Below are 18,732 nucleotides of genomic sequence, written 5' to 3' on the forward strand. Positions count from 1 at the left end.
AAAACTGAATTGAAGAAGAGCTTCTTCATCATTCAAAAGGTTGTGAATTTGTGGAATTACCTGCCCACTGAAATAGTTGAGGCTTCCTTGTTGAATGTTTTTAAAGCTAAGGTAGATAATTTTTTAAACATTAAAGGAATTAAGAGATATGGTGAGAGGGTGGGTAAGTGGAGCTGAGGCCGCAAATAGATCAGTCATGAACTTATTGAATGGTGGAGCAGTCTCGAAAGGCCAGATGGCCTACTCCTGCTCCTGGTTCTTATGCTCTTTCCAATTCTGTGGCACAAGCAATAAATGTCTCCCTTTGGCTTCAGTGATAGCTGCTGTAAGGAATCTAAACCAGTTTCCCTCTTCATTTGACCTGCTGCCATTCACAAAGTGTCACAGTCAAGTTGACTTGAAGTGCATGCCTAAAGTCAAAGTCTATGTACATTTTAATCAAGTATTAGAAGCTGAACATCTTGTAAATGTTTCACCAAAAGCCTCTCATTGCACTTCTTCCACCCAGTGATTTATATGTGTTGGAAAAGCAAAGCAAGTACATAATACTGCACTATGTAGGATCTTGTGGTGCAGTGGTGGTGTTCCTGCCTCTGGGCTAGAAGGTCTGCTATCAAGTCCAACCTACACAGGATATGTGTTGCAACTTGATTAAAATAACAATAGTGCTATACTTGAATCCTCAATGTCACCCTAGGTAGTTGACTCTCATATTTAATTGGGGATGCATTTGGAAGTTAGAGAAAAGTCCTCTTGACACAGACTCAGTTATTTGTTTACAGTGGAATCAAGAATTATTAACTGTGGATCAATATGTGGGGCCAATGTTGAACATAAGCATGCACTGTTTTAGAGCTGTAGAAAATATTATTTTATATGGAAGTGGTACAGAGGTTGAAGGGCTGGACTCGGTCAGATACAACTTAGTTTGTGGATTACTTTAAAAAGTAGAGACATTGATTTCCAACAAGCCACTCACAATCTGGAAAAGCTTTATTATTGATCAGTAATAGCATTCAGGAGAAAAGAATCACGTAACAATTTATTTTTTGTTAGGTAAGTATGTCCTGTTAAATTATGTTTTTGACTTTGTTACATACTGGAGTATTTCACTTCTCACGATTTTAAGGAATTATTGCATTTCTAGTTGGTCTGTAACCAACTGAAGAGTAAAAATCATGTAACATTATTGGTTGTGTGTTCTTATTAATTCTTACTAGCGTTGACAAAATCCACAACCATATTTTATTAAATCAAGACAACTATGACACTGAAGTTCTGAAACTGCAAGAAAAAAGTAATAGAAAGTAGTTTAGGTAAGATTCGCTCTGATATTTTCAGTGTTTTTCTCATTTATTTTTGATATTTGACTGCTGCCTTGCATTTACTCATATAACAACAGTTCCAAATGAATTAATTGGTTGTGAGGGTTCTGCAGCATCCTGTGGATGTGAAAAATGTTTCTAAATTCAAGAGTTTCTTGTAAAGGACAGTTTTGATTTACTAAGCTGAGGTTAAAGCTGACGGTCAGCTTGAAGTTCTAATGCTGCTAATGCCACATTTGATTTGTACTATATTTGCAACACTCTGCTGATAAAACTTTGCTGATAAAATGTCTCTTGATATTGTCAGCTCAATGTTCCTTACTGAAATAGTAGGGGGCAAGTATAACATTACAAGGTAAACTTAGAGTGTAATTATACTTCAGGTTTAGCTTAAATTTAAAGCAGTTTCAACACTGTGTCAATGTTAAGGCATAAACTTATTCCAAAGTGAAACTCATTTTAGGTCCTGACTCCAGGTTCAGCATATTTGAATGTATAGATAAATCTGATACAGGTTCATTGGTTGGAACAGGACAATAATTGTAGCCACCATAAATACTCCATATCTGAGAATGTTTGCGATCAGTAGATTTAAAAATGAGATTAAAGTAGGACTTTTTTTCTTTGGACAGTTTGCAATTGTACCTTCTGAATTTGTATACTCAAGTAATGCAGGCTTTTTATGTAGGAAAATCATACAGCTGAAATTTCAAAGGAGTGACAAGCACAGTCACATTACCCTTGTGCTCCTACTTTTGTTTTGTTAAAATACAGCTCCACATTATTGGCAGAGATTCCAATCACAGGTCTTCCAGCAATTCAAAGGAAGCATCAAATACAACAGCTCTCTCAAATGCATGATAACTGGAGGAAGGCAGATTATATCCCTGTTTTCACAGCAGCACCTGCTGTATTCTGTTAGCTCAGTTGGCTAGGTACTGGTTTATGATGTGGAGTTAATACCAACAGAGTGGATTCAATTCCTATAACTGGCTGGGTTCATAATGAAGGTGCCTTCTTCTCAACCTCACCACTTATCTGAGGTGTGGTGACCCTTAAATTCATCAACTACCAGTTGCATGTCTCTATATTGAGAGTGGGACAATGCCAAATTTACTTTTACAATTTACTGTCTAAGATGTCCTGCAGAAATTCACTAAAGATCCTTCGACACACCTTCAAACCCATTACACTCCCATTTAGAATAATAAGGGCAGCAGATACACGGGATACCACCACCCTCAAGTTCACCTCTAAGCCACTCACTGACCTGACTTGGAAATATATCGCCATTCTTTCACTGCCATTGGGTCAAAATCCTCCACTTGCTTCCTGACCAGCATTGTGGGTCTACCTACAGCATGTGGACTGTAGTGGTTCAAGAAAGCAACTCATCACAACTTTCTCAAAGGCAAATGAGGATGCTGGCCCAGTCTGCCATGCCTATGTCACACATGTGAATAAAAAACAAACATGATCTGACCCTTCCTCAAGTAATTCCCTTGCTTTCTTTCTGCCACCAACGGTGTTGTGCCGGAATAAAAAGCTCTGGGAAATATGACTATCAGAGGATGAAGAAACATGGCAGCTTTCAGGATAGCATACAAACCTTTAAGTAGTCAACTGCTGTTGCTGGCATGCCTGCCAACATGCCATTAGTGGACCATACAATAACTTATTACATAAGTTACTCTGATGCTGTAGTGAAGGATGAAAGCAAGAAAGTTGATATCGAGAGAAGTAAAGTCCAAGATAAATGGAACTACTTTCAAAAAAATTGAACATGACTTTGAAAGCAGTGGGCGGCGCACAGTGCCAGAGACCCAGGTTCACTTCCCACCTCAGGCGACTGACTGTGTGGAGTTTGCACATTCTCCCCGTGTCTGCGTGGGTTTTCCCCAGGTGCTCCGGTTTCCTCTCACAGTCCAAAATTGTGCCGGTTAGGTGAATTGGCCATACTAAATTGCCCGTAGTGTAGGGGAATAGGTCTGGGTGGGTGCGGGTTGATGTGGACTTGTTGGGCCGAAGGGCCTGTTTCCACACTGTAAGTAATCAAATCTAATCAGTGAGATCACGCAGTTAGAATAAGTCCAATAAGAACCAACCTTTCATAGGAAATGCCAGCAGCTTTGCGGATTCACTTTTTGCTTTTGAATAAATAAATTCAATTGAAAATTGATTTCTGACCATACACCTACCTAATTTCCTTTTATGAGTTCAATACAGCTTGGCATTGAAAGTTGAACTCAAAATTTTATATTAAATCCTGAGTTAATTGTGGATTTGAATATTTTATATTAATATACCTAATATAATTATGATAGATAGAGGATTTCCTGCTTGCCTGAATTAAGCTAAGATTGTTGTGGAATCTCAACCCCTTCTTGTGACTTTAAATTCTTTCACACATACTAACCCAGACCCTGTTGGCAGTTATAGTTTTGCCCATCATAACTGAGCCCAATTCTGTTCTCTTGAAATGCACTCTCCAAATGAGTTGTGAAGCATAGATTAACGCTGATCTCCTCTTTCCTGTAAAAAAGCAATTGTTGTGTTAACCAAACATAGGTCAGAGAGTGGAACCTTCTTAATCTGTAATGCTTAGAATCACATCATTCTGTTGAGCTAGCAAGACACCATGAAGTCCCTTTCTTTCAAATAAAGACCATTCCAATATATCTATGACATAACAGAGAAATATCTTTTCATTAAAATGGGAAAAATTGTACTGCACATATTATATTTTAGTACTATTACAAAGTTCTCTGATACAGTGAAATTTGGTGAGGATAATTTGACCTAATTTCAGAAACATTCAATGAAATTGCAGGAATTTACAAGGTTACATCAGTTTAATAAAATGCATTCATCGACCTGTTTTGATGGGAAGAAGGCAAAAATAAAACTGGGGAGCAAGAACCCGTTGAAATATTTTTTGAGGTGGTACTGGAAAGCGATAAATAGGATTCTAGACTAATCAAAATGCTTTGCATGCACCAAGAATTGTTCTTTTCTCCCCCTGTTTCTCATTCTAATGTAAATGGGCCTACATTATATTTCTTATGTTATTTTGGAAAGTGAAGAATACAAAAGTCAATCACTCCATTATCGATGACACAGTATCTTTGAATTATAAATCATAGAAGTGAACAACAACAAAATCGATAATTAACCCTTAATTGCACTTATTATCAGAAATGTTCAAGACTTACAATAAAGAATTGGGAAGTGAATTTGGCTCTTCAAGCTTTCTTCCCCATTCATCCAAATCATGGCTAATCATTTATGTCAACTCCATCTTCTTCCATTATGTCCATATCACTTAATTTCCCTACTACCCCAAAATTCATCAACCGCTGTCTTGCATAGGCTCAATGACAGATCAACTATCAAATTTGATTTGAAAATGTGTTGCTGGAAAAGCGCAGCAGGTCAGGCAGCATCCAAAGAGCAGGAGAATCGATGTTTCGGGCATGAGCCCTTCTTCAGGAAAGAAATTTGATTACTAACTAGGTAGAAAAACAAATTACAGAAGAAAGGTACTATTGCCAATGAAATATCTGATATGGAAGAAAAAGTCACAACAAGCAATAATTGAAGTTTGAGCTGAGTTCATTGTGGAATACTGTGGGAGTGCCATTTCCCACACCATTCAACTGTAAATCTCTCAGTTATGGTTGAGAATGCCAGTCACATCCATACACAAGAAGAATTAAGACTATGCAAACTGTTTCACTTAGGATACTTTCAATTAGCATGAGGTTTTGCATGCGTCAATTTGTTTGAAAGTCGAAGCCAGAAGTGCAAGGGGAGTCGGTGTATTAGATCACTTCGTCATCCAGTCCTGGCAATCTACGTGTACTATTGATTGTAGTCAAAGTGTGAGATCTTAAGGTAACGAGTGTGAAAGTATGATAGAAATTATTATTATACTTTAAATAGAGTATCAAACTATTGGTTTGACTATCTGTGAATAGACTGCATCATTTCTTGACTGTTACTTTCAGACTGAAGAATGAAACTCTTGGTACTTGGGGCCACAGGACAAACAGGCCAATTATTAGTGAGACAAGCACTTGAACAGGGCTATGTGGCGAAAGCTGTTGTGAGAACTCCCAGCAAGCTGACCATTCAGCATGACAACCTGAAGGTAACCACTGGCAACCTAGAATTATGTCAAGTATTATAATGATACATATTTATTTAAAGATACAGATTTCCCAACAGAGGCAATTGTACCAGAATCAAGAATTTTAATACATGTTCTGTTTCTAACACAGATGACAGCTCACAGCACAATGTTCCATTCTTAAATCATTTTTGCAGGTGGTGAAAGCAAATATTTTCTCAGCCGACAGTCTTCAGGGGCATTTTAACGACCAGGATGTCATCATGTCCTGCCTTGGGTTCCCAATACGCTTATTTTCTGGACATACTGAATACACAGAATCAATGAAAGCTATAATTTCTGCTATGCGTAAGGCAGAAGTAACTCGAATTATAGCAATGTCATCGTGGTACACTAAACGTGAGTACTTCTTACAACTATTGCTATGATGCTGCATGTGTAGTGACTTTTTACGAGAGATTGATTTCCTAAATTATCCAAAGGTGTGGCGATGCTGCTCCCTTAACAAGGTTATGTTGTCCTTGGTTTGTTTCAAGAGGGGTTGCAAAAGGCAGAGGTTCTGATTTGCCTGGGATTAGGGACAGTGCTAATCACTAAGATACTGCCTAAGGCAACAATCAGGGAAAAGGCTTTTAGGTTTTTTTTAAAATCATTTGTACAATGAAAGGGGAGTGGCCAGTTTTCCCAGTTCAGGGTTTTTCTGGTTTGGTTTGGTTTTTACAAACAGTCTGTTAAAACTACTGGGTACAGAGAAGCAGCTACAGTGAAAAAAAAGGTTTCCTGCTTCAGCAGATGATGCCTGGCTGATTCTCTCCTTCTCACATTTCTCCTATAAGAGCCTGGGTTTGAATTTACCATTTTTTACCAAGGGCTGTGTTTATGAGATTGTTGCAGGAAATTGGAACAGCATCATTAAGTTGTGATGGAGTGGTTTGGGTTTTCAGATAGGTTAAGTTATTCTATTTTGTTCTCTTTTGTTCATATTTCACTCGTATTCTGTAAATAAATTCTGTTTTGTTTAAAACTGAGTGGTTTGACCAGCTTCATCACTCCTGGAATATTCATTTTGCATCTGCCAAAAACAACTAAAAATGTTAGGGTCTGGGCTACCATCTTCAAACACTTTGAAGGGGTCTGGTCTGGTCCATAACAATGGAAGCAACCACAGGACAAGAATTATATTTTTTAAAAATTTTACTGAAACAAAAACCAAAATCAACAAAATTCAAATAGTGGCACTTTCTTTTAAACAAAAGTAAATTTATTTAACTTTACACCACATTTCAGGTGCACGTGTGGTAAGAGAGGGTGGTCCTAAAGCTTCCCAAGGTCTCCATTCAAGCACAATCACTGCATTGCTATTGCCATTTGTTCCACTCCATATCATTTGCATACAATTATCAATGGCAAGGCACATCTCAGTTCAACAACCCAACCTAGCATGCCAGTCCTGACAATTCAGAATGCCAGAGATTCATATATCCAACCCTTTTAAACAGTTTAGTCAGCTCTGGTAAAGGGAATTTTCATTCTGCACACACCTAATCCACCATCATTTCTGACAAAATGTTTCCTAGCCTCTGACATGCTCTGTTAGCCACTGTGTGCATGTGGTGAGTCCAGTTGAGTTTCTGGCCAATGGTAACACCAAGAATGTTGATACTGGGGGATTCAGTGATGGCAACACAAGTGAATGTCAGGGAGTGGTGGTTAGATCGTCTCTTACTGGAGATGGTCATTCCATGGCATTTAAATGGTGCAAATTATACTTGTCACTAAGCATCCCAAGCCTCTGTTTATCCAAATCTTGTTGCAATTGAATATAGACTGCTTTAGTATGTGATGATTTGCAAAGCTGGAAAGTCAATGATGAAGCAGCTGAAGATGTTGGGCCGAGGACACTATCCTGAGGAACTTCTGCAGAGATGTCATGGAGCTGAGGTGACTGGCCTTAACCACAATCATCTCCCACTGTGTCAGGTATGACTCCAACAATGGAGAGTTTGCCCCCAATACCCATTGATTCTAGTTTTGCTGGGCACCTTGATGCCCCATTGTGTTAAACACAGCCTTGATGTTGAGGGCTGTCACTCTGACCTCGTGTCTGAAATTCAGCTCACTTGTCCATGTTGAACCAGGTCTGTAATGAGTTCAGGAGCTGAGTGATCCTAGCGGAACCCAGACTCTGTGTAAATGAGTGGGTTCTGGCTGAGCAGGTGATGCTTGATAACACTGTTAACAACACTTAACATCACTTTATGGATGATTGAGAGTGGACTAATGGTGCAGTAAATGACTGAGTTGGATTTGACCTGCTTTTTATGTGTAGGACTTGCCTGGGCAATTTTTCATGTTGTTGGATGGATGTCATTGCTATAACTGTACTGGAAAAGCTTGGCTAAGAGAGAATTAAGTTCTGGAGAATATGTCTTTGGTATTACTGCCAGAATGTGGTCAGGGCCCGTAACCTTTGCAACATTCATTGCCTCCAACCATTTCTTGATATCCCATGGAGTGAATTGAATTGGCTGAAGACTGGTATCTGTAATGTTGTGGACCACAGGAAAAGTCTGAGATGGATGTTCCCTTTATTACTTCTGGCTGAAAATTGCTGCAAATGCTTCAGCTTTATCCTTTGCAGACAATGCCTGTGAAATTGAAAACTGAGGTGGGTAATTCCCCATGTGTGGAACACTCAGCAAAGAAAATCCTTAAAGTTGGAGAATTCTAAGATTTTTGCTTCAATTAAGCTGATAGTTACCTAGGAAGAGTTAGTTGATTTGAAGACCTAATTCAGTTCAAGTAACTATTAAACTGACCCTTCAACTTAACATTTGACTCATAGCTACAAGACTCCCAACTCTTTACCCCCTTAGAACTTTGAAAATACCCAGACCAGCACCCTCTGACTGGGAATTACTGGTACTACTCTATCTCCCATACCTTCACTGCACCTAAAATATCTGCCTCTTCCCCACCAGAGCAATTACCAATACACCTTCTTTGCTGGACTCAACATATCCAGTGCCACACCCTACACCTGCTCCACCCCCGCTGCCAATCCCGTGCCAACTGCCTGCTGCAAAAGAGGTTTGATTTCCCCTGCTTATTCTGCACTACAAGGAAATTGTTCCATTACAGGATCGCTCTGCATTTCTGAAGGTACTGGGATTGGAATGGCTGGCCAGAAATGCAGAACTCAGAGCCAACAGAAAAATGCAAAAATGGAGTAGTGACCTGACTTTGATTGCCGTTCCTTGGAATATCTGAATAATGATTGAAGTGTGCTTTTATGCTTTCTACAATCTCATCAGCAGTCATTAAATCAGCTGCTTTTGCCTTGCAATAGTCAGAATAGCCTGCAGTGACAAGATAATCAGTCCTGCAAGAGGTATACTACTAGCTTCATCTTAGGATGTTATGTATCATTAGGCACTCTCTAGTATGTTTAGCTTGGTTCTCATTACAAACACCATCCTGGCTGATGTGGTTCTCAATTTCATTGCTCATGTTTGGCCAAATTAGCACTTCTCTTGACATTCTCAGTCTTAATTTTCAATTTGTTGGTGGCTTGCAAGGATACTTTTTCATATCTCTTATCTCCAATCCTTAGGGATAATGTTTCTATTTCTTTTATACAGTATGCTGCCTTGGTCTAATAGTTCAGCAAATTCATATCTCAGTGATGAAGAAGGATTCTAGGAAAGAGATTACCTGACCATGGTTTACCAGGGAATTTAATGACAGTGTCTAATTGTAAGAAGGGGGTTTTTGCGATACAATGCCAGTGTCCCTACCTCTGAGTCAGGAGGCCTTGATTCAGCTCTCACCTGCTCTATGTGTGTGTAATGCAAAGCATAGAACAGGGTGATTAGAAAATATAAAATTGAAAGAAACAGAAGTTATAATGTGGCAAAGATTAATAGTAAATCAGAGAATTGGGAAAGTTTTAAAAGCCAACAAAACATGACCAAAAAGATAGAGGGAGAAAAGGAAATGAAGGTAAACTAGTAAATAACATAAAAACAGACTGTAATAGCTTCTTGAAATAGATAGAATGAAGAAAGAGCTACAGTGAACATAGACCTCTGAAAAATACTCATAAGGAGTCCAAAAATGGCAGAAGAGTTGAACAAATACGAACGTCAGTCTTCACAATGGAGCATACAAATAGCATCCCAAAAGTACTAAATAATCAAGGAGATAAAAGGGCAGGGGAAATAAACACAATAACTATAACTAGAGAAAAGTTCCAGGGAAAACAATGGGACAAAAGGCCAATAGGTACTCTGGACCTGATGGATTGCATCTAAAGATTTTAAAGGAAATAGCTACAAAGATAGGGGATACACTGGTAGTAATTTTCCAAGAATCCTTAGGTTCTGGAAAAGTTCCAGAGGTTGGAAAATTGTCAATACAACAACCTTACTCAAAACAGGAGGTAGTCAAAAACAGGTTACTCTACCCAGTTAGGTAACACGTGTTATTAGGAAAAGGTTAGCGTCTATAAAGGAACAAATAGCAATGTATTTAGAAACACATAAAATAATCAGAAAGAGAAAGCATGACTTCATGATGAGGAAATCATGCCTGACAAATTTCTACAGTTTCTTAAGAAATAGGGTGGATAAAGGGGAGCCAGTAGATGTAATATCTTTGGATTTCTAAAGGCATTCAGTAAAGTATTACATATAAGGCTACTTAACAAGACAAGAGCCCATGGTGTTGGAGCTAACATACTAGCATTAGTATGTTAGATAAAGAATTGGCTAAAGAATATCAGTCAGAGAGTTGGGATTTAGAGGGTATATAAACGTTGGTAACATGTTACAATGGGAGTGCCACGGGATCAGTGCTGGGGCCACACTTACTTTCAATATATATTGATGACTTTGATGAGAAGGCAAGGAGTAAGGATGACACAAAGAAACTACAGAAGAATATAGACAGATTAATGAAGGGCAAAATCATGGCAGATGGAATGTAATATGAGAAAATGTGAGATTATGCAGGATTCTGCAAGTGGCCAGTGCAGTCTATACTGATCATTGAACTCCTTTTTCTACTCTGGCCCCATATATTGTATTCTTACCATTAATAAGTCATGTTCACTTGGGGTGTAACATGGACCTTCAGGTTTTAAAAATATTTGCAATTCATCTGATATGTTCTTCAAAGAGATTTTCAGTGGAAGGCACTTTGAAACAATCTCTCCTCAACATGATAAAAGTGGAACTAAGTGTAGTTTCTCTGGCTTGTTAGTCACATCTGCTGCAATTTCATAATTTTCCATTGTGATTGGAGAAAACTGACTGTTTTGTTTCCCATTGTCTTTCATCTTGACCAGTGCTGGGAAAGGAAGGTTTGCAGCAATTATATCTTACCCAGTGCTTTCTGTGATCGTTTGTTTATTGTTTCTTTTCTATGGCTTCCTATGGCTTTTAGTATGTTTCAGTAACTCTGAACATTCTTATGTTCTCCTTTCAGTAGCCATGCCTCTATACAGCCCTTCTGCCCTCAATCTCAGCTCCGCTGTACAATGGTTTGGTTTGTACTGTATCTTTATTGAACTCACTGTGAAATGGATGTTTCCAATTGAATGCTTCTTGGTAGCAGTCACACAATTGCATCTCCATCCTGAAAACAATGTTCTATTAAACTTCCACAGTTACTGCCATGTGTTTACCACACTGAAATAACTGCACAGCGGCTGGTATTCCATTACCAAGTCCTCCTTTAATTACTTGGCTGGCTGTAGCGAGTGAGCTCAGAGTCAGTCCCCTGAACTGAAGAGATTCTAAATCCCGTTTTTTTTTCTTGTTTTTTTCCTTTTTCTTACACCCGAGTGGCTAGTGACAAGCAGTGCCCTTCACATCAAAGGGCACTGTGTAATCAAACAGTGAAGGGGAGGGCAGGGAATTAAATCAAAATAGAGTTGGAGGGAGAAATGATGCACTCCACTCCCTGCGGTGCCCATCTCTTCCTGAACAACTCCAGGGTGTTGGTGGCCACCGCGTGCTCCTTCTCCAGAGACACCCGGGCCCTAACGTAACCGTGGAAGAGGGGCAGGCAGTCGGCCCTAACGACCCCCTCCACGGCCCGCTGCCTCAACCTGTTGATGGCCAGTTTGGCCAGGTCCAGGAGCAGACCCATGAGGAGGTCTTCAGACCTGCCCTCCCTCCTCCGTACCGGGTGCCCAAAGATCAGGAGCGAGGGACTGAAGTGCAACTAGAAGCAGAGGAGGAGGTTTTTCAGAAAATCAAAAAGGGAGTGAAAACGCCCACACCCAATATACACGTGGTCCACGGACTCCACAGCACCACAGAACAAGCAGTTGGGCTGGGAGTCCGTGAACCACCGCAATCTGCGGTTGCAGGGGACTGCTGCGTGCAGCACCCTCCACCCCAGATCCCCGAGAGAAAGGGGGAGGACTCCCGCGTAGAAAGCCCTCCACTGGGGATCCCCACCGCCCGGTGGCAAATGGCCATGCCAAGGCGTGTCTGGACGGTGGATGAGGGAGAAGAGGTAGACCGTGTGCAGCAGCAGTCGATACAGGGCCCGCCTTTTTACGTCCTTAAAAGGGACAATCCCCTGTTTATATATATATTTTTTTTTTCCCAGCACCCATGGTGTGTGTGTGCAGGTGTGAGACACAGTGAAAGACACAAAGTGCACCAATCTTTATTCAATTTCCACCACCAGGAAGATAGGAAAACAATCCCCTGTTTATATTGGTCAATGAAGGCTTCCTGATTGGTCCATGTTAACAACCCCAATCAAGGATCTCAAAATCAATGAGCTCTACTCAGTTCCATTCACTGTATCTCTCCCTAGTCTGGGGATGTAGGCCTGGACTTTCTCTTGTAGCTTTTTCTGTGATGTTTTCAACCCCCAGTCTGGTTCCTCTGATTTGGATTCTGACATGGGTGGTGTATACCAATCCATTGCCTGCCTCTTGCAACCAGAGCATTTTGGCAAAGTTTGCTCCTCATCTTCCCATTGTAATGGTATGGAGGCTGCATTCATCTCAGACTCTGAAGGTTTCTCAACACTAGATGGAGGGAAAGAACCTACAGTTTCTGCTGGGCCTTCTGGCTGTTCTGAGAGGCCAGGCATGTTTTGCTCCTGTCTCATTTGCAAGGTGACAGGTGATCCAAATGATTGTTGAGGACCGCTTCACCGACCCAAACTTTGTAAGTCATGCGACCTGACCTCGCATCGACCTCACCTCATATCCACACAGGACCATTTCCTTGGTTCTGGCACAAAATCCCATCCCCAGAATTAAACTGTCTCTCTCGCTTAGAGGAGGCATGTGGCTGGCATTGACATTCCTGCTGCCATTTCACCCTCCCCTTCAAATCTGGTAACATCAGATTTAACGTTGTACAGAATCTTCTTTCCATCAGTAACTCTGCTGGAACTATTCCTATTGTTGCATGACGGGTGGTCCTAGAATGAAACAGGAACCAGAACAGATTGGTATTGAGTGATGCTGTAGGCTGCCTCTCAAGCCTGCTTTCAACATTTGGACCACTCTTTTCGCCAGGCCATTGGATGATGTTTGGTATGGAGCCTCCTCATATGCCATTCAACTTCAGGAAATGCTCAAATTTCCCGCTGGTAAATGATGTCCCATTGTCCATGACCAATACTTTTGGGAATCTGTGAATCGCAAATGATGCTCGCAGCTTCTCATTTATCATCCCTGAGTTTGCCAAATGTACTTTATGCACATCCAACCACTTTGAATGAGCATCCACAACGACCAGGAACATTGAGCCCATTAAAGAACTGGCATAGTCAACATGGAACCTAGTCCAGAGTTTACTCAGCCATTCCCATGAATATGGGGTCATTGCCAGTGGCAGGTTTTGACCTTGTTGGCACTCTGGACACTGCCCCATCAACATAGTAATGTTGGCACCCAATCCTGGCCACCAGACATACCATCTTGCTTGCATCTTCATCTTGGAAACACCTGGATGACCCTGGTGGATTTCAGCCAGTATGTGGCAGCAACCTTTACTCAGGACAATCACTTTTGCTCCCCACAATAATATGCTGTCGTCTATGGTGATCTGGTCTTGCTGGGTGTAGAAAGATTTCAGTCTGGGTTGCAATAGCTTGCCTGTGTCCCCCATTACCACCAGCTGTTTGAGCATTGTTAGGACAGGACCTTTGTCCAGGAAGTTTAAAACCAGAATGGACATTTGATGGCAGCCCAAGGCACCCACATTAGCTACTTGGCTTTCTGAACGATGCTTTAACTTGTGTTTGTATGTGCTGAGAATAAGAGCCCAATGCTGAATTTCCCCGGAAGCTATGGGCAGCACCAGCTTATTTTCCTTTGGTAGCCCTAGCAAGTGAACTGTTACTATGACAAATTCCCATCTGTAAAGATATTGATGGGTCTTCCTCATGGCAAGGATGACCACCAAACCTTCCTTCTCTATCTGAGCGTACTTGCATTCGGGATCAGCCAAAGTCCAGGAAGCATACACCATTGGCATTCCTCTCTATTGGGCAACTGATGAGCCAACACAACCCCGATACAGTACGGGGAGGCATCACATGGATCGTAGTGGGCTAACATCTTAGATGATGATAGCTGCTTTTTCACTTCCCTAAATGCTACTTCTTGGCTATATGACCATTTCAAATGTCGACACTTTTTTCAATAGCAGGTGTTAAGGTGCCACGGCACTAATAATTCACTAACCCAAGGAAAGACCTGAGCTCCGGTATAGACGTATGAGCCAGAGTTCCTTTGATCATCCTCACATTATCATCCGACAGGTCTAACCTGGTTTTCTCCACTCTGTAACCCAAGTAGGTCACTTGAGTCACCTGCAACACACATTTTTCCATTCTAAGGCATACTCCAGCCTACGAGAGACATTTAAGTACTACTTCCAAGTTCTCCAGTGTTCTTTATTGGTCTTCCCAGTTATTAGCATATCATCCAGATAAATGGCAACCTGTGGTAGCCCTTGTAAAATGTTCTCCATGGTCCACTGGAAAAGGACTGATGATACCCCAAATGGCAGTGTTGCATATTGGTATAACTCCTTATGGCTATTAACTGTACTGAACTTCTGGGACTCCTCATCCGGTTGCAATACTAGGTAGACTTGGGTAACGTTCAGCTTCATAAAGGACAACTCTCCCATGAACTTTGCGGGCAAGTCCTTTATGCGAGGCATTGAGTATTTATCCAGCTGCAAGAAACTGTTTACCGTTTGCTTAAAATCTCCAACAAAGGGAAACTAAGTCATCAGGCTTCACAATCAGTATGACCAGTGCTGCCCATTCCGTAAACTGCCCTGGTTCGATGCACAAGTAGCTAAAGGGTGACTTGGTGGCAGGATAACCAGTCTGGTTTGGTTGAGTGATGGTTTTCTTTCACTCTCCCGCCTCCTGATTTCTGCCTCTGCTTTTGCCTGCAAGGGAAATGGCACCATGCGAGCCTTGAAAAATCATGGAATTGCTTCCTGATCAACATGTAAAGTGGCTTTGCCCCAAGTCCTTCCTGCAAACCACCTGGGTATTTCACTAGGATTTCATTGAGGCAGCCATTTTCTAATCAAAAAATGTTGAGCCAATCTAGATGAATCTTTCTCAACCAAATCCACCCAAATAGGCTTGGGCTTGAGCCACTTTCTACCATCAGCAGTAACTATACCAACTGCTTCTCATAGGAGACCAGAACTGAAGTCATACCCTTAATTATCAACGGTTTCCCAGTGTTTGTTCTCAATCTGGCTGAGGTCTTGTGCAAACTTAAGGGTTGAAGACCCAAATGAATCTTGTTAAAGACAGATTCTGTAACCAGAGATGCAGCAGTATTGACCTCCATTGGAATCGGGTGACTACTTAACCAACCATTAATTTTAACTGGTTCTGATTTGGATGTCACTAAGCAATTTAATTGTTCCAACCCACATCTAAGATGACATTCCAGGGTGTGCACTCTCCTGGGTAATGACCTACGAGTTTTCTTACTCAAGTCAGGCCATGTAGGATTCCTTTGCTGTCTCGAGTCCGCATACTGGCTGCAACTACAATGGCTTGCCAACCCAGATCCTGAAGAGCTTTTCAGCCGTTGGGCTGAGGCTCGGCATTTTTCAGGGGTTCTGCTGTAAGTTGGCCTAGGGTGCATCTGCTCAGGATATGCCTGATTTGAAATCTGCAATTGCAAACCCAAGTGGTGCTCCTCAAGCTCAATCAGATGGGGTAGCCACTTCCATTGGGGTGCCCTGTAGCTCCCATGCTCCATTTGTTGATTTTCTAATGACAAAGCCAGTTGAAATGCCTGTTCGAAGTTCAATTGGGCTTCAGCTAGTAGGTGTTCCTGCATGACTATGATATTAATCCCACTCTTACTGGCACTGAAATAACTGCACAGAGGCTGGTATCCTGCCACCAAGTCACCCTTTAGTTACTTGTGCGCCTTACGTCCCAGCCAGCTCAGAGTCTGTCCCTTGAACTGGTCTCTGTTTATACTTTTTTTTTATTTTCCCCCACCCCACCGCTTAACTGCGGTAGTGCTTAATTTCCCCAGCACCCATGTCATGTATGTGCAGATGTAGGATACAGTGAAGAACAAGTACGTAAATCTTTATTTATATTCTACCTCCAGGAAGAAAGGAAACACCAGAGTGGCCAGTGACATGCAATTCCCTTCACATCAACAGGCAATATCCTCTGTTTGTATTGGTCAGTCAGAGCTTCCTGATTGGCCATGTTAATAACCCAAATCAAGGATCTCATAGTCATCGAGATCCACCTGGTTCCAATCACTACATCCATCATAATTAGTTTTCTTTTTAACTGAAATAAACTAGTCCAAAAATAACAATAGCACCCAATGTTTCATATTCTACAGTTAGAATAGCCTAACTCATAGAGTCATAGAGTCATAGAGATGTACAGCATGGAAACAGACTCTTCGGTCCAATCCGTCCATGCCGACCAGATATTCCAACCCAATCTAGTCCCACCTGCCAGCACCCGGCCCATATGCCTCCAAACCCTTCCTATTCATATACCCATCCAAATGCCTATTAAATGTTGCGATTGTACCAGCCTCCACCACATCCTCTGGCAGCTCATTCCATACACGTACTACCCTCTCAGTTCTATTCATTCCCAAACAATCACGATTGCTTTTCTACTAGGTTTCTGACTTCATATTGTAAAAATATGTTTTTAAATATAACAATTACAATGTGTTTTATTTCATCTCTGTCTCTTAAAAAAAAACTTTATAAAAGCTGAGTGCTTCATACACCATTTAATGTCATTAAAGGAAATGGTTTGGGCAGCAGTATTTTCACTGGCACCCATTTTACCACTGCAAGTATGATACAATCAGATTTCTACTGCTACCTTATTACCATGTCTCATGTTTAAAACAAAAATGTTATCCATCTACATATACCTGGAGTAAAATATGAGAGGTTCCTGCTGTGATGCTGCTGCTCCTTTAATGAGGTTAGGTTGTCCTTGGGTTTTTTTTTCAGAGGGGTTGTAAAGACAGAGGCTCCATTTTGTCTGTGTTTATAAGTTTTTAAGTTTAAAAAACACTTGTACAATGAAAGAGGAGTGGCCACTTCTCCCAGCTCAGCTTTTCTTCTGGTTTGGTTTGGTTTGGTTTGGTTTGGTTTTAGCAGTCTGACTGTTCTGCGCAAGCAGTCAGTTTTTAAGGCTGCTGGTCAAAGTAACAGCTAGATGGAAGAAGGTGTTCCTAGCAGAACCTCTCTGTCATTTCTCTCTCCTGTAAGGCTCCGTGTTTGATTTTACCTTTTTTGCCAAGGGGTGTTTATGGGGATTGTTGCAGGAACTTGGAACAGCATGATTAAGTTGGGATAATCTGTTGAGTTTTCAGAGAGGTTAAGTTATTCTGTATTCTGTTCTCACTTCCTTGTGTTTCATTCGGTACTCTGTAAATAAATGCTGATTTGTTTGAAACTGTAGGGTTTTGACCAGCTGCATCATTCCTGGAATACCACTTTACTGAAAACAATTAGAAATGTTCGGGTCTGGGCTACCTTCTTGAGATGTTTTGAGGGGGTTTAGCCTGGTCCAGAACACTATCTAGTGGGGGAATTATAACATTCAAACAACAAGGAGTACTCAGGAAGGATAAACCACTGACTGTTTTGAATAAAGGTCTTGAAAAGGGAAATATTTTAAAAGCCTCTTTCTGTTAGACCCAAAATTGAACAGTTACGAAAACTTTTAGGATTTATTACTATTTAACTCCTACCAAATAAGGCAGCACAGTGGCTTAGTGGTTCGCACTGCTGTCTCACATTACCAGGGACCTGGGTTTGGTTGACTTGAGTGACTGTGTGGAGTTTCCTATGCTCAAGTGTCTGCCTGGGTTTCCTCCTGGTGCTCTTTTCCCTTCCACAGTCCAAAAATGTGCAGATTAAGTAGATTGGCATGGTAAAATGTTAAAAATCACACAACACCAGGTTATAATCCAATGGATTTATTTGGAAGTACAAGCTTTTGAAGCACTACTCCTTCATCAGGTAACTCGTGGGGGCAGGACCATAGGACATGGAATTTATGGTAAAAGATCAAAGTGTCAATCAACCGATGCAATGTATTGAACAAACCTAGATTGTTGTTAAGTCTTAATCACTTTGAATGGGTTGCAAGTTTCAATTCATTAACACTTAAATCCCAGAACTTCTTTCAAGTCACATTCCCAAGATAATTTAAGGTTTTATAGAAAAGTGACATCTCATCTCTGACAATGCATTAAAGGTGTGAGGTTAGAGTCTGTATTCCAACCTTGAGTCAGACTAGTTCTATTTCCAACGTAGGAATTTATAAAATGTTACATGGACTGACTGCCAACGGATTATGTGCTTTTGGAATAAAATAGAACATATCAGCAAATATAAATCTGCATTTTTAACTTTGTCCACCCCAGTCCAACACCAACACCAACATCTCCACATCATGGTAAAATGTGGGGATAATGGAAATAGGGTGGATGATCTACGGAGGGTCGGTACTGACTCGATGGGCCAAATGGCCTCTTCCTGCACTGTCAGGATTTTATGAAATGGTCCATTTGTATTTCTGAACTAGGCTGTGATTTAAAAATGAGGTAAAAACAATGACTGCAGATGCTGGAAACCAGATTCTGGATCAGTGGTGCTGGAAGAGCACAGCAATTCAGGCAGCATCCGAGGACAGGCAAAATCGACGTTTCGGGCAAAAGCCCTTCATCAGGAATAAAGGCAGAGAGCCTGAAGC

General features: G+C 41.0%; 1 protein-coding gene across 2 annotated transcripts in view; it reads left to right on the top strand.

Moving 5' to 3' along the window:
* Positions 1–832: 832 nt before the first annotated feature.
* The window catches only part of LOC122552790 (flavin reductase (NADPH)-like), a 23,099-nt gene continuing 5,199 nt past the window's right edge, over positions 833–18,732 (top strand). Inside the window, exons 1-4 of one of the 2 annotated variants that reach the window (XM_043695740.1) lie at positions 833–1,056; positions 1,221–1,316; positions 5,333–5,475; positions 5,652–5,853. In XM_043695740.1, coding sequence (XP_043551675.1) covers positions 5,341–5,475; positions 5,652–5,853 — 337 coding nt within the window. In that variant the 5' untranslated portion in view covers positions 833–1,056; positions 1,221–1,316; positions 5,333–5,340. The remainder of the gene's footprint in view (positions 1,057–1,220; positions 1,317–5,332; positions 5,476–5,651; positions 5,854–18,732) is intronic. The other variant, XM_043695731.1, reaches the window with a different exon arrangement.

This window comes from Chiloscyllium plagiosum, chromosome 1 (genome assembly GCF_004010195.1).
Source record: "Chiloscyllium plagiosum isolate BGI_BamShark_2017 chromosome 1, ASM401019v2, whole genome shotgun sequence".
Lineage (NCBI taxonomy): Eukaryota > Metazoa > Chordata > Chondrichthyes > Orectolobiformes > Hemiscylliidae > Chiloscyllium > Chiloscyllium plagiosum.